This window comes from Podarcis cretensis (assembly GCF_951804945.1).
Source record: "Podarcis cretensis genome assembly, chromosome: 5".
Classification (NCBI taxonomy): Eukaryota; Metazoa; Chordata; class Lepidosauria; order Squamata; family Lacertidae; genus Podarcis; species Podarcis cretensis.
Genome location: NC_137174.1, coordinates 100321967 through 100337844, shown reverse-complemented (window position 1 = coordinate 100337844; position 15878 = coordinate 100321967). Strand labels below are relative to the sequence as shown.

General features: G+C 49.6%; 1 protein-coding gene and 1 long non-coding RNA gene across 4 annotated transcripts in view; both read right to left on the bottom strand.

Annotated features, from left to right (window-relative positions):
- The window catches only part of LOC307217245, a 340344-nt gene that overhangs the window by 40467 nt on the left and 283999 nt on the right, over positions 1–15878 (bottom strand). The gene's annotated exons all lie outside the window — the stretch shown is intronic.
- The window catches only part of LPP (LIM domain containing preferred translocation partner in lipoma), a 289890-nt gene that overhangs the window by 40467 nt on the left and 233545 nt on the right, over positions 1–15878 (bottom strand). For all 3 annotated transcript variants that reach the window (XM_079977969.1, XM_079977970.1, XM_079977971.1), the window contains one exon: positions 9684–9853. In XM_079977969.1, the coding sequence (XP_079834095.1) occupies positions 9684–9853 (170 nt within the window). The remainder of the gene's footprint in view (positions 1–9683; positions 9854–15878) is intronic.

The following is a 15878-nucleotide window of genomic DNA, read 5'->3' as shown; positions in this document are numbered from 1 at the left end:
TTTGAAAGCCTCCTGATTCAGGTTTCCTTCTTTTCCAGGCAGTGGGGAAGTGCGGCAGAACTCAATTTAGGCTATTTGGCAGATAAGGTGCTGTAAGAATGGCGATTATATCTCTGGGAAGGAAATGAGACGTTGGGCAATCTTTAAGGCTCACCGAACCCAAGCTCAGACATCCAGCTCAGGCATCCCAGCCGCTGATAAAAATATTGCTGAGTGTTTAAGCAGAGGGTCCCCCCAGATGGCAGTTTTCTGCAACAAGTGCACTGGTGATGGAATCCTATTGCACCTTGTTGTTGTTGTTTAGTCGTTTAGTCGTGTCCGACTCTTCGTGACCCCATGGATCAGAGAACGCCAGGCACTCCTGTCCTCCACTGCCCCCCGCAGCTTGGTCAGACTCATGCTGGTAACCTCGAAAACACTATCCAACCATCTCGTCCTCTGTCGCCCCCTTCTCCTTGTGCCCTCCATCTTTCCCAACATCAGGGTCTTCTCCAGGGAGTCTTCTCTTCTCATGAGGTGGCCAAAGTACTGGAGCCTCAGCTTCACAATCTGTCCTTCCAGTGAGCACTCAGGGCTGATTTCCTTCAGAATGGAGAGGTTTGATCTTCTTGCAGTCCATGGGACTCTCAAGGGTCTCCTCCAGCACCATAATTCAAAAGCATCAATTCTTCGGCGATCAGCCTTCTTTATGGTCCAGCTCTCACTTCCATACATCACTACTGGGAAAACCATAGCTTTAACTATACGGACCTTTGTTGGCAAGGTGATGTCTCTACTTCTCAAGATGCTGTCTAGGCCTGTCATTGCCCTTCTCCCAAGAAGCAGGCGTCTTTTAATTTCGTGGCTGCTGTCACCATCTGCAGTGATCATTGAGCCCAAGAAAGTAAAATCTCTCACTGCCTCCATTTCTTCCCCTTCTATTTGCCAGGAGGTGATGGGACCAGTAGCCATGATCTTCGTTTCTGCTTTATTAGCCGTTCCAATTCCCCAGCAATACCATTTTATTGCTGTCCGGAGGGGCACTCTTGTGCTATAGCGCAACCAAGGCAGCATGACTTCAGCTACCCAAAAGCAGAACATTTCTGGCATGAAGAGTTATGGGATTTCAGCAGAAAGTTACACAGGCATGAACTGATTGGAAATGAAGCGGTATGTCTCCCCTTAAACTTCTGCAGATGCATTGAAACCAGAATCAACATATCCACAGTGGAAAGTAGATCTGAAATTTACAGATAGTTCTCTTTTGAAAGGAAACTATATGAAAATGATGTACAGATAGTATATCACACCAGTACAAATAGCAAAAATGTACAAAACCGGGTCAAACATATGCTGGAAATGTAAAGAAGAAGAAGGTACTTTTTATCATATGTGGTGGGAATGTAGAGAAGTTAAAAAAATTGGGAAATGATATACAATGAATTGAAAAAAATGTTTAAAATGACATTTATAAAGAAACCTGAAGCATTTTTGTTAGGGATTATAGGACAAGACCTACCAAAAAAACCCAAAGAATCTATTTATGTAGGCTACAACAGCGGCAAGATTCTTGTTAGCACAAGGATGGAAGAATGAGGAAATCCCAACGAAAGAACAGTGGCAAGAAAAAATGATGAGCTATGTGGAATTTGCTAAGTTGACATACAAACTGCGTCATAAGGACAACTGTGACTTCAAGGAAGAATGGGACCTTTTTACAAATTATCTAAAAAGACAACAAAACAACTTGGACTCCTTGGCAGGTTTTGAATAAACATTCACAAAGTTACCAGTTGAATATATGATAGATAAGGCAATGATATGTACAATTTTATAATATGCAGTGGATAATATGTGTGAAGAAACCAGGGAGGGGAGCTGAGGGAAGTCCTGGGGGGGGGGGACGGGAGGAAGGGGAGGAAGGGAAAAAAGGGGGGGAATGTAAATGGTTATATTGATTGATAATTTGTTTGCTAAAATTGTCCAATAAAATATATATTCAAAAAAAGAAGAAGAAACCGGAATCAACGTATGACTGTCCTGATAGCATCACAGACACAAATCGTCATGAAAGCTCCATAGAAAATGATGTCTAGAGGGGCTTTGCGGTGTTCAAAGCCCTTTGCTTGCATGACTAGAGTTGTCTTTACAACAATCTTGCAAGGGAGGTCCATGTTGAGATTTCCATTCCACCTTAAGGAACAGACATGGGATTGTTACGTGTCACATGCCTGTTTACATTCCAGCACAGTATGTTGGGAACTTCCGTTATGTATAGCTTTTGCTTTTAGCTGTTCTCTCTGAGACGACATGAGAGAGAGACAACATGTTTCTTTGTCCTGATTTATGATGAATAAATCTGTAGTTGTAGTATGCTTCCACAAGCCTCACACCTATTCTGTGTGCGCAGTTCAATCTGCTGATAGTGTGCCCTGGCTTTGAAGCCCGGGTTGCTGATTTACGTCGGCGCAGAAGTGATGGTCCATGCAGCAGGATGGCTGGAAGGGAACAGCCCGGCCGGGGCTAGCCAGCTGGCCTCCCGGACCTCTGCATGCCGATAGGTCACTGCTGGACTCTCCTTCATTGGAGACTTTTCAACAGAGGTTGGACAGCCCTCTGTCGATTCCTGCGTTTTTGTGAATCTACGACTGCCCATATTGCACATGGGCTGTGTCAGGGAACTGACATCAGAGTCAGAGGTGGAGGCAAGGCTCCCAAGCGATGCTGGAGAGGGGGCCAGCAGGGAGAGAGGGAACTCATCGGCTGGGGAAGGGAATCAGCGCAACACCAGGAGAGAAGGGGGCAGATGGGGGATTCGGAGAGGGGTCTCCAAGACTCTTCGCCCCAAAACAGTGGAGAGAGCATGGGCACTCCTCTGCCCACTCCCTCCCTGCGCAGAAGACTTCCGCGCAGGGAGAGTAGGAGGAGACTTGGCGTCAAACAACTTCTTTGCTGGAAGAAGTTCAAAAAACGCCCACTGACGGATTCTGCTAGTGACTGAACAGCCACGAAGTGAAGGGCTGTCAGCCAGGACAGGTTTATGCAGGCAACCTAGCCAGGAGTGGCGGTAACTTACGCACGAGCAACCCCTTATAACCATTACAGGCTGGGAGAGGAAAGGGACTCGAGACGATACACAGTACAGAAATGGTGGGAGATGAAAGGTCCCTTTCAATCAGGAGAATCTGCTTCTGGTAGGGTTGAGCCGAGCAGCTGGAACGGTAGGAAACTATGGGAAAGCCCACAGGGAAGAGGGAAGCAACTGGGGCAGAAAACTGATGGATGGGGAAAGGAAGAGGTACCTCCCTGCTTCTCCCCTTAGTTATCAGGCAGAGGGCCTTCTTGGTAGTGGCACCCACCCTGTGGAACGCCCTCCCATCAGATGTTAAAGAAATAAACAACTATCGGATTTTTAGAAGACACCTGAAGGCAGCCCTGTTTAGGGAAGCTTTTAATATTTGATGAAGCATTGTATTTTAATATTTTGCTGGAAGCCACCCAGAGTGGCTGGGGAAACCCCGCCAGATGGGTGGGGTATTATTGATGATGATGATGATGATGATGATGATAATAATAATAATAATAATAATAATAATAATAATAATAATAATATCTCTGCTCTGCTCTCGAGTGCCTTCACAGGCAGTGGGTTTTTCCAATGGGGGGGTGGGGATGGTGCTTGGGCTATCCCTACAGAGAATCAAAGAAACTATGCGAGCTTTCCTGAAAGTCCCTCCCCACCCTCCTTTGGCTAAAGGGCAGGGCATAAATTCTGCAACAACGGGCACAGGGGGCAGGCACAGGTTTGCCGCTGCCGCTGCTGGAAATCTAGTTGGAAGGGATCCTGAGAGTCATAAGGTCCGACCCCTGGCAATGCAGGAATCTCAACTTTGGGCCTCTTGGTGTGCTTAAGTTCTAGGCGAGATCTGGACTATCTGGTCCCAAGCTCTCTCTCTTAGGCTGGAATCCTAACCCCACTTACCTGGCCCACAATAGGACTTACTGATGAGTAGACACAAGCAGGATTGCCCTGCTAGTCATTGCATTGCATTCTCTCAATCCTTCCTCTCCTCTCCTCCCTCCCTCCCTCCCTCCCTCTGGGTGTCCTGTCACCGATTTTGCCACATTTTGAAACACAGACTTCTCTGAATTTTGCAGCGCAGTTCTCCAGCCGTGTAATAGGTCCAAGAAATGCACCTATTATAGCAAAGTGTGTATACTTGCTTTGCGAAAACATGTATATTAGACACAATTGCATGCAAATGCCTGTCTGTTAGGAGACATCAGCACTAAAAGGCTGATTTCTAAAGGGTTTTTTGGTTGTTGAAAGAAATACAATAAAAATTGCTAGTTGGTGCGAAGATGTTGAACTTTGAAAAAATGAGAAACAGAGAGAAACAGAGATGCACAGATTCACCCATTCCTCGTCCCACATGGCGACACAGACATGTTTCTGCTACCACCACCCCAGGTTATTTGTGAGACCGTTCTAGCATCCTGGGGGAGGCAGAGAGGGGCGAGACCAGCAAGGCTTCTCAGACGATATGAATAATGGCAAACGGAGAGAGACTGAGCGAAGGTGCAGGCCAGATAATTGGAAACGCATTAGAAGATTTAGCATTTGCAATGCAAACCACGCAGGTCTGGCCGACGGCCGTTGTCCTGCTTTTCATCCTAAGCAACCAATTCCCCGTCTAGTTCAAGGCGAGAGTTGCGTTTGGGGGAAGGAGTGTTGGATTCACACCGATTCCTTTTCCTTCCCTACCTGGGGGAAGAGGGTGGGTCTCAGTAGGGGGCTCTTGGCTGTTGAACCCACAGAACATCAGGCACCACCTTCTGAACATTCCTCAGAACATTCCTTCTGAGGAATGATCAAGGGAGTTGGGCATGTTTAGCCTGCAGGAGTTGAATTCTGGTGCTGGAGGAGACTCTTGAGAGTCCCTTGGACTGCAAGAAGATCAAACAGATCCATTCTGAAGGAAATCAGCCCTGAGTGCTCACTGGAAGGACAGATCCTGAAGCTGAGGCTCCAAGACTTTGGCCACCTCCTGAGAAGAGAAGACTCCCTGGAAAAGACCCTGATGCTGGGAAAGATGGAGGGCACAAGGAGAAGGGGACGACAGAGGACGAGATGGTGGGACAGTGTTCTCGAAGCTACCAGCATGAGTTTGACCAAACTGTGGGAGGCAGTGGAAGACAGGAGGGCCTGGCGTGCTCTGGTCCAGGGGGTCACGAAGAGTCGGACGCGACTAAACGACTAAACAACAACAAAGCCTGCAGGAGAGGAGACTGAAAGTTCGTATGACACCGATTTTCAAATACCCCAAAGGCCATCTAGTTCAATCTCCTGCAATGCAGAAATCTCAGCTAGCCATCCAACCTCTGCTTAAAAACCTCCAAGGAAGGAGAGCCTGCCTCCTTTTGACTGAGTCCGTTCTGCTGTGCTTACCACCAGGAAGCTATTCCTGATGTTTAACTGCTGAATAGTTAATCCCTCAAATGCTCCAGAGGTTCAACTCACCACTGATGGATTCAAGTTACGAGAAAGAAGATTCCAACTAAACCTTAGGAAGAATTTTGTGGTGGTGAGAGCTGTTTGACGGTGGAATGGAAAGTCCTTCCATGGGGCCAGTGTGGTGTAGTGGTTAAGAGCGGTAGTCTCGTAATCTGGGGAACCGGGTTCGCATCTCCGCTCCTCCACAGGCAGCTGCTGGGTGACCTTGGGCCAGTCACACTTCTTTGAAGTCTCTCAGCCCCACTCACCTCACAGAGTGTTTGTTGTGGGGGAGGAAGGGAAAGGAGAATGTTAGCTGCTTTGAGACTCCTTCGGGTAGTGATAAAGCGGGATATCAAATCCAAACTCTTCTTCTTCTTCTTCCAAGCAAAGGTTGGGTGGCCCTCTGTCACCAATGCTTTAGCTGAGACCTCTGCATTGCAGAGGGTTGATGACCCTCGTGGACCTCTTTCAACTCCACATTTCTATTATTCTATTTTGTATTTGCATTTCTTTTGAATGTCCGGTTGTTCTTAAATGTCGCCAGCTTTCTGGAGCCCCTCGGGACCCCCGGTGGTTGCTTGCAAGATGTCCTTGTGGTGCTCTGGGACAATTGTGCTCGACGAGGGTTGTCATCCTGCCCCTCCAGCGCTGAGGATCAGGCTCACGCCGCCGGCCAATTACCATTCTTTTATGCTTTAACAAAGATTAGATGATAAATCTGAAAGCGGGCAAGAGGACGAGGATCCTCTTGCGTTTTCTTGCTCATCCTTTTATCTCCGAACGGAGGAAGCTTACTGAACCTTCGCCAGCAATTCACTCAGGCTAATGAAGTGCGTAAGTAATGAGATTAAATAATCTCAAAACCATTATTGGGCTGCCTGAGGCAGATGCACCTCAAAACTATGGCAGATCCGGGGCGAGATGGGAGGGAGGGCCTCCCTTTCCCTTTGAAAGATTTCCCCGCTCTCGCAAGCGCAGGATCGTGACCCTACACCAGGCCTCCTCCAAGACAGAGTCCTCTGGAAACTGTAGCTCTGAGGAGAATGCCCTGGTCCATCTCATGTGGGACATGAGAACTGCCTCCCCTTCCTTGTGCCTGAAGGAGATTCTTCTGATGGCTGGTCCACAGTCACCTTGGGGAGAGATGCCTCACAGCTGGAAACTCCATTAGCCCCAAAGGAGCCAACAGCTGCAGAAGAAGACTTTTCAACTGGCCAGGAAGCAGCACTCCAGGGATGGAGACCACCCAGCCCTAGAGATGCAGTGGAGGTTTTTTTGAGAGGTATGAAGCTCAAGGAAAGGCTGCGACTGAAGTGAGCTGCTAGAACTATGGAACTATGGAACTCACTGCCACAGGAGGCAGCGATGACTTCAAAAGAGGATAAGACAAATTCATGGAGGAGAGGGCTATTGATGGCTACTAACCATGAAGGCTATGATCTGCCTCCACAGTCAGAGGCAGAAATGCTTCTGAATACCAATTGCTAGAAACCACAGGGAGGGAGAGGGTTGCTCTTGTGCTCAAAGCATGCTTTCTGGTTTCCCTTAGCGGCATCTGTCTGGCCACTGTGGGAACAGGAGGCTGGACTAGATGGACCTTTGGCCTGATCCAGCAGGCTATTCTTATGCTGTTGTGGGAGAGGAGGAGGAGAACTAGAAGCAGAGGCGGAGGAGAACCAGAAGAAGACTCAGAACCTTGCTGAGACAACATAGATGTTTAGTCACAGCTGCAGGTGAACTATCCATGGTCCTGAATCTGATCTCCCTCCAAGTTGCTCATCTGGGGAAGCAGGATATATACCGACCTCCCCTTCCTTGGATTTGTAAGGCCAGTGACCTAATTCCTAACATAGGGGTGATGCGGGCACAAAACTTCATTGCTAAATCCCCCTCCCCCAATTGCAGTGGTTCGTGTGTAGCTACAATGTCCCCCTGGCTGATCCCAGGCTCTTCCAAAAGGTCCTAGGCAGGATCTTGGGGTGTGAAGGTCGTTCCCCTGGGATAGGGCTCTAAAGATGCTAGATCTTGTCTGTCTCAGCCAGAGGGAGGTGCTATCCTGTGAGTGACAGGCCTGGCCTCCAAACAACACAGGGGAACAGCTTTGTTAAGATACTTGAAACCAAGTCAGGAGGTTGGTCCTTGTAACCCCAACTTGTCCAATCTGATAGGTGGCTTCAGATGTCTTTCTCAGACATCTGCCAACCCAAGATCCTTCGAACTGGGATTGAACTTGGGGACTGGCCGGGATTTGAGATAAATTTTGGGCTTTTCCCAAATTTTATGAACGTCCACTGGCCAAGTGGGGCAGGGGCTCAGTGACTCACAGGACTCTTTGCCTAGTTTGCTCTCCTTTCTGACCTCTCTGGGGCATCAGGTCTTTTCCACCTCTACTACCAGAGATGGGAAGAGCTGAATGTGAGGCCTTCTGCATGCCAAGCTCTGCCACATTCCTACATAGTCTTTCTCTTTGGGATTGAAGTTGCACAACGTCTTTCCTTCCCACCTTGGCCAATGAAATGAAAGTGAAATAAAGTCAGCTTCCTCAGGAACATTCCCCCCCAAAGAAATTGTCCTTCCTTTCCAGTAAGAAACATAAATGCAATGAGGCTGACCATAAATGTTTAGTTTTACGTTGCTGTAAATTTTTATCTAATGCTGAAGGGTAAGAGAAGCAGAGGGTACGGGACTTGACTTTGACACTGCTGCGTGGTCTCCCCTTCCTGACCACCGTATAAAGTGGGTTTCTTGACTCTTCTGTTGTGCAAAGGGCGGGGTTGGCTTACCTACCCAAAACACACGCTGAAGAGGAATCCATCAAAGGGTCCCCTTTTGCTCCAGAAAGGTGTAAGTCCATGACTTCATAGAATTGTAGAAATGGAAGAGACCTCTGGCCAGTCGCTCACTCTCAGGCTAACTGACCTCGCAGGGTTGCCGCGAGGACAAAATGTGGGGTTTAGGAGCACTGCCTTGAGCTCCTTATCGAGAAAAAGGTTGGCTAGAAATGCAATAAATAGGCGTTCGTCATCTGGGTCAAAGGAGATACTTTATCCAAGTAGCTTAGCTGGACGCAAAGCAGCATATGCTCTGGGGATTCCCAGAAATGAATTCCTCATGTGATGGCCTGGGATTCAGACTCAGAGGCTGAACCTGAATAATCCCAGCCTGCACAGGAGTCCCCGCCTCCAGAACCAGCTGAGCCGGGGCTGGGGCTTGAGCCTGAAGGATCCTCACCTGTGCTGGATCCTCAGGTTCAGGCATTAGCTGAGTCTGCTCTGGCTCCTGAGGTGATGGAGGACCCATTGCCTGCAGGTGCTCCTCTCCCAGCCCCATCAGGGGAAGCTGAGGTTGCCTCTGGGTCTGGTAACCCTCCAGCCTCTCCTGAGCTGCAGAGGCTCAGGGCAGAGAGGCGGAGGGAACTAAGTTCCTGCAGGAGGAGGGCTCGCCTCCAGGCCAGGAGAGGCGAGTCACCTGTGGACCGGGGCCACCCTAGGCCTCAGAGGAGATAAAGGCCAGCCAGCCCAGTCCCAGGTTGCGGGAGCAACGTTGTTGCTAACCTGTTCCTGCCAGCACCCTGTCCTGCTCTTCTGCCAGAGTTCCTGACCCCACCAGACTCCCTGCCTTGGACCCAGCTACAGCTTTGACGGACAGCCTCCATACTGCACCATTGACCTCAGACTGGACTCGGACCTTGCCTCTCGGTTAGCCCCCAGGACCAGCACACCTCAGAAGATTCCTCACATCTGAATCCTCCAGACAGCCAATGAGCGTCAACATCGATAGGTATGACCTCCAGAGCCCTGTGCCACCCCCTTGCATCTTGGTGCACCCCAAAAATAATTCCACTGCACCCCAGGGGGAGGTACATCTCACATGGAGACCCCTGGTGTCAGTGGCGACTTGAGAATCAGAGAGACACAGAATATACAAACGGTCTTCCTGAATCCGAAGAGACACCTGTCAGTGGAGTGGAGTGGTTAGAGCCCTGGACTAAGACCTGGGAGAGGCTGGAGTTCGAAACGCCACTTGGCCATGAAGCTCAATGGGGTGTGGCTTTGGCTACCACTCACTGCCTCTCAGCCAAGCCTACCTCTCAGGACTGAACGAGGAGGGGGACAGCCACGACGTCCTTCAAGGAAAAGGCAGGATAGAAACACAATGAATGAACACCCAGCTCCACCAGAAGCAGAGAGCGGTCGGAGGCACTTACGATGTAGCAGGGCTCGCAGTAGGCTTTCTTCTCCACAGCGTAGAAGGGCTGGCCCCGCAGTTTGTTGCCGCAGGTCACGCAGGTGAAGCACTCCACGTGGAAGACCTGGTCCATCGCGGTGCAGCCGGTTCCTTCTCCCACGACGTTCTCCCCGCAGCGGGCACAGCGACCTGGAGGGCAGAGAGGGGCCTGGCGTTAGGGGCCACTCATGGCGCTTGGCTGCGAAGGAGACCCCCATGGGAACGTAAGGGGGCATCAATTAGATCTGCATGGGCAGGCGGAGTCCCCCCAACCCCGGGCGGCCCCCGTGTGGAATAACGATTCAAGACAACGTGCTATGGGATTAAAATTGGCCACAACTTTATTATGTTTCAGATGTGGGTAGACCTTGGCTCAGGCATTGGGCGTTTATCCCTCCCAGTCCCCCGCCAGGGATCTGGGGAACATCAGGGTTATCCAGTGGGGGGGGGGGCTGGGCTGGCTCTGGAGAACATATGTTCAAGCAGAGATAGCTATTTGGCAGTGGAAAACCTATTTGGCAGTGGAAGACAGGAGTGCCTGGCGTGCTCTGGTCCATGGGGCGTGCTCTGGTCCATGGGGTCACGAAGAGTTGGACATGACTAAACAACAACAACAACAACAACTTGGTGTTTCACAACTTTCTGGCTAGTTGCAGGACCGTAGCCAGACGTAGCAGAGTACACACAGAATCCATGGAAGCAATTGGCGACTTGGCTGCAGACAGGATAGACGAAGCAGGAACTAGGAACTTGTAGTTAGGTGTTTATGATATACAGTGGACTATTTACAGGAACAGAACACGGATCTTTCGCTAGCTCTCTCTCACACAACTCACAACTCCGATGGTGACACACAGAACTCTGAACACTGAATACTGAACTAACACAATCCAGTTAGTAGGCCATTAATTGTCACTCCCTTGAGAGAGCTTGACCAATCAGGGAGCTGTCTACATGTCTCTGTTATCACCAGGCAGACTTACTCCTTCAGATTGCCTTCTGGCTGTCTGCCAAACCTTAATTGACTCTGTGTGAGTAGCTGCACATACACAGTTTCCCAACAGTCTGCCCCCGTTATGCCGTTGTCGCTGGGGAGAGCAATGACGACCTCTTGGGGTACGGCCAAAGCCTCCCCTCAAACAACCCCTTTAACGGGGAACCCTGGTATTGCTGCCACAAAGAGGAGGGGGGCGTGTGTCACCACTGCACACCCCTCCAATTCAGGGAAGACAGACTAAAGAATTCCACCCAAAGCCTGATACCGTGAAAGTTGTGACGTTTTGCTATGGGAAAGGCAAACCTGCCAATGCAGGGGAATTCCTTTCCAGCCCTTGAACTGTGACCTTGATGTAGCAGCGCCCGCGTACCTGTGGAGAAAAGGTTAACCTGCAAAAGAAGTCTTAACTGAGGGAGGGGAGGGTGGGAGAAGCCCTGGAGCCAACTGGCGATTCCCAGGTAATATCCTCCCTCTATTGTGTGGGCAGGTGGTCCCTCCCCCTACCTGGCCTGATCACCTTGGCAACGCTTCCCCAGGCGGGATTGGGCAACTGACTGAGGTGGGTGGAGACCTCCAGGTATCCCACCTGGGGGGAGGCGAAGCCAAGCCTGTGCTAATGGTGCCGCATCGGTTCAGGGGCTGCGTGCGACCACGCGAAGGGCGCCTCCTATTTAATGTGGGGAGCGGTCATTAGCTGGAGGAAGAGGAGGCAGGCCGGAAGTTTACAAAATTAGACCCGGCACAGAGGAAAAAGATCAGGAAAAGTTTTCCTCCCTCTTGGCTAATACTAGAACTTGCGGACAAGTAATGAAGCTGAATATGGGAAGATTCAGGACAGAGAAAAGGAAGGACTTCATGCATTGTGACTTGCAGTTATTTTTGCTGATTACAGTTTAGACAAACCTAGACAGCATCTTAAAAAGCAGAGACATCACCTTGCCAACACAGGTCCGTATAGTTCAAGTTATGGTTTTCCCAGTAGTGATGTATGGAAGTGAGAGCTGGACCATCAAGAAGGCTGATCGCCAAATAATTGATGCTTTTGAATTACGGTGCTGGAGGAGAGTCTTGAGAGTCCCATGGACTGCAAGAAGATCAAACCTCTCCATTCTGAAGGAAATCAGCCCTGAGTGCTCACTGGAAGGACAGATCCTGAAGCTGAGGCTCCAAGACTTTGGCCACCTCCTGAGAAGAGAAGACTCCCTGGAAAAGACCCTGATGTTGGGAAAGATGGAGGGCACAAGGAGAAGGGGACGACAGAGGACGAGATGGTGGGACAGTGTTCTCGAAGCTACTAGCATGAGTTTGACCAAACTGCGGGAGGCAGTGGAAGACAGGAGGGCCTGGCGTGCTCTGGTCCAGGGGGTCACAAAGAGTCAGACACGACTAAACGACTAAACAACAACAACAACAACAACAACAACAACAGTTGAGTAAAAACTGAGAAGTGTAAACTGTTTAATTATTATTTGCTAATATTTAATTTTACTGTTTGCCTTTTTGGTTCGGAACAGATTGTTTATTATGTGTGTGAACTTTGCTGTCTACTTTGCTGTTTCTTCAGCTTGTAGATGGCCTTGTGCATAGTAATATAGAAAGGCGGTATGCAGATTAAAAGTGAAATGAAATGCAGCGCATAGTTAAACTGTGGAACTCGCTCCCACGGGAGGCCCTGACTGAAAAAATGACCCGCAATTTAAGAGGAACAAAGCAGAGAGACACCTTTGCGCCAGGAGGGCAGAACTTCATTTCATTCACAAATTCTACAACAAACTGCCAAAGGTTTATACTAACCTGTGGACATATTTTACAGATGTCCAGTGTTATAGGTTGCGACGTATGCACAGGTTTTCACAATGCATTTTGGAGGAATGTTTGAGGAAATTTAAAGAATAACCATTCAAAAAATGTTTTTTTTAAAAAATAAATTAAAATAAATGTCAGAAGTGTCCTACTGGGTCAACCCAAGGAGTTGCTTGGTAAATTCTCCTGCTTCCAAGCAGAGACCAACCAGGAGATTCTGAGCATCTCAAAGAACAGGAACTTCTGCGTGAAAAGGATGCTATCTCAGTTAGTTTGTTACATTGCTAATGGTGGTTTATATGTGGATTATTTATACTGTGCATTTGCATTTCTTTTCTATTTTAAACTCTAATGCATCCTAGAACTCCCCACCCCTGTTCATTAGTCTGATTTAAATGTGGATTTTCTATTGAGTTTTGCATATCATTTTCATTGGTATTGCTTTATTTCTAGATTTTTGTAAACTTCTATTTCATGTTTGGGATGCGGGTGGCCCTGTGGGTTAAACCGCAGAGCCCAGGACTTGCCAATCAGAAGGTTGGCGGTTCGAATCCCTGTGACGGGGTGAGCTCCCGTTGCTCGGTCCCAGCTCCTGCCAACCTAGCAATTCGAAAGCACGTCAAAGTGCAAGTAGATAAATAGGTACCACTCTGGCGGGAAGGTAAACGGCGTTTCCGTGCACTGCTCTGGTTTGCCAGAAGCGGATTCATCATGCTGGTCACATGACCTGGAAGCTGTACGCCGGCTCCCTCGGCCAGTAAAGTGAGATGAGCGCCGCAACCCCAGAGTCGGTCACTACTGGACCTAATGGTCAGGGGTCCCTTTACCTATTTCATGTTTATAGAGGCGGGCATTCAAGTAAGTACAACGCAGAGAGGACCCGCTGATATGAATGAACATGACAAAGTCCAGTCCACTAATTTCTCCCATAACATTAAAACTCGTGGACACCCAAGCTGAATGCTGGAAGGTTCGGGGCAGATAAAAGTCCTTCTTCACACAGCACAGAGTGTCTTCTGGTGGTTCCCCTATTGCGAGAAGTGAAGTTACAGGGAACCAGGCAGCATTAGTCATGCTGGCCACATGACCCGGAAGCTGTACGCTGGCTCCCTCGGCCAATAAAGCGAGATGAGCACCGCAACCCAAGAGCCGGCCACGACTGGACCTAAGGGTCAGGGGTCCCTTTACCTTTACCGTAAGTCCACAACATTATGGGTTACGGGTGTCAAGTGGTATTGGTTTAGGCATTAGTCCTAACCGACTATAACCGACTTCAGCCCATCCGTTTGAAGTCCGGGAAGGGTTAGCTACCAGTAGGGGGAGTCCTGAAAGGAACTAGGAACTCCCCCTGGGGTCACCAGTAGGGGGCGTGCCTTAGGCCCTCACCTCCCCAGGCTTCAGACAGGGCCACATCCCCCTTCAATATGTGGAACAGGTGATGGCACTACCTCCCTTCTTTCCATTTACAGAACGATACCAATGCCTAACCGCCAATACCCAAAAGTTGTGACGATTTGCTATGAGGCAGGCGAAAACCAAGTGGCTGGTGCCAATTTGCCAAGTGGAAAAATTCCTACCAGGCCTCTCAATGGCGACCAACCAAAGTCCATAGCAAGGTCAAGGAATGGAAACCTTAAGGGGCGGGGAGAGTTGGAAACAGGAACAGCTGGTAGGCAGCAAAAGAGGGAGATCCCTGGCCACACCTGCGTTTAAATCGGGCAGGCCGCACCCCCAAAACCAACCTCTCCATTCTGAAGAAAATCAGCCCTGAGTGCTCACTGGAAGGACAGATCCTGAAGCTGAGGCTCCAAGACTTTGGCCACCTCATGAGAAGAGAAGACTCCCTGGAAAAGAACCTGATGTTGGGAAAGATGGAGGGCACAAGGAGAAGGGGACGACAGAGGACGAGATGGTGGGACAGTGTTCTCGAAGCTACCAGCATGAGTTTGACCAAACTGCGGGAGGCAGTGGAAGACAGGAGGGACTGGCGTGCTCTGGTCCAGGGGGTCACGAAGAGGCGGACACCACTAAATGACTAAACAACAAGAAGAACTGTTCTTAAGAGGTCAGGCGAGGCATTGGAAGGAACGGACGAAAGCTCCGAGTTGATGCAGCAGCCAAAGCCATCCCTCCCTGCTTCTTTGGCTTGCGAGGAGATGCCTTCATCACGGTTACATGCGCCTGCTTCCGCCACTCCCCAGAGCCCCCGCCACTGCTGCAGAGTGATACATGACGGAGAGCTGGAGAAACAGAACACGGAGAGCTGGAGAAACAGAACACGCCGTCTTTGAGCCAGGACGTCTTTCTTATGTAAATACATCAGACTGAAATATCCACCTAAGGGCTCCCACAGGTGCCATCAATAACCGCTGTTCCTGTGGCGTCGCAGTGCGTGCAACCTGCCCCCCTCCTTCGCCGCCTTCTGAATTCTCGCCGCTTTCGGAGTCCCTCCGATAAGTGCGCTTTAGAAATTCATGGCACACCCCGGCTTTTGGACGGCCGGGAACCCACTGGCAGCGGACGTGGAAAAATCATTATTCCTAATGAAGAAATATCGATGACAGAACAGCGTTTCTAGTCAGCGGCCTAACAAGATTTCCGTTCCTGGTCCTTGTCGAACCCTCGCCCGCCCCGCATCCCGGCTACGGTGCGTGTCGCGCAAACACACACAGAGCTTTGCTCTTATGGATTTCCCTTCCAGTCAAAGGCCACCGGTGACCACACTTTAATCTTTTAAGACCTTCTGCTCATGACAGCCATTTGACGGCGAGGGGTAAGAATAGTTGGGACACAGTGTTCTGCGAAGAGGAGGGGAAAAGAGCAGCGTTGAGTCTGCCTTTCTTCTCGTTGTTGTTGAATGTTTTAACTATGCAAGGCGGTCACAGAAGTCAAGCTGAGCTGGGATAGCTCAGTCAGTAGAGCACGAGGGCCTTAAGCTCAGTGCCGTGGGTTTGAGCCCCCACACTGGACCAAAAAAATTCCTTCATTGGGGTTGGACTAGAAGACTCTTGTGGCGTCTTCCAACTCTGTTCTGTGATTCTGTGAAGGCTTTCAGTAGAGCTGGGAGGCCTGTAGACTTATGAATGTAAGAAGAGCCTGCTGGATCGGGTCCATGGCCCATCAAGCCCAGTATCCTGTTCTCACATCCATGTGCCCCAAAGGGAAACCTGCAAACAGGATTCAAATACAAGGGCAACGCTTTCCTCTTGCGGGTTCCAGCCACTGATACTGAGAAGCATCACTGCCTCCAACTGTGGAGACACAGCATAGCCATTCTGCTTTGTAGCCCTCCTCCTTCAATTCTCTTTTAAAGACATCTGCTGCCTCCAGTGGGAGAGAGTTCCACAGTTTAACTTTGTGGAGAAGCACTTTCCT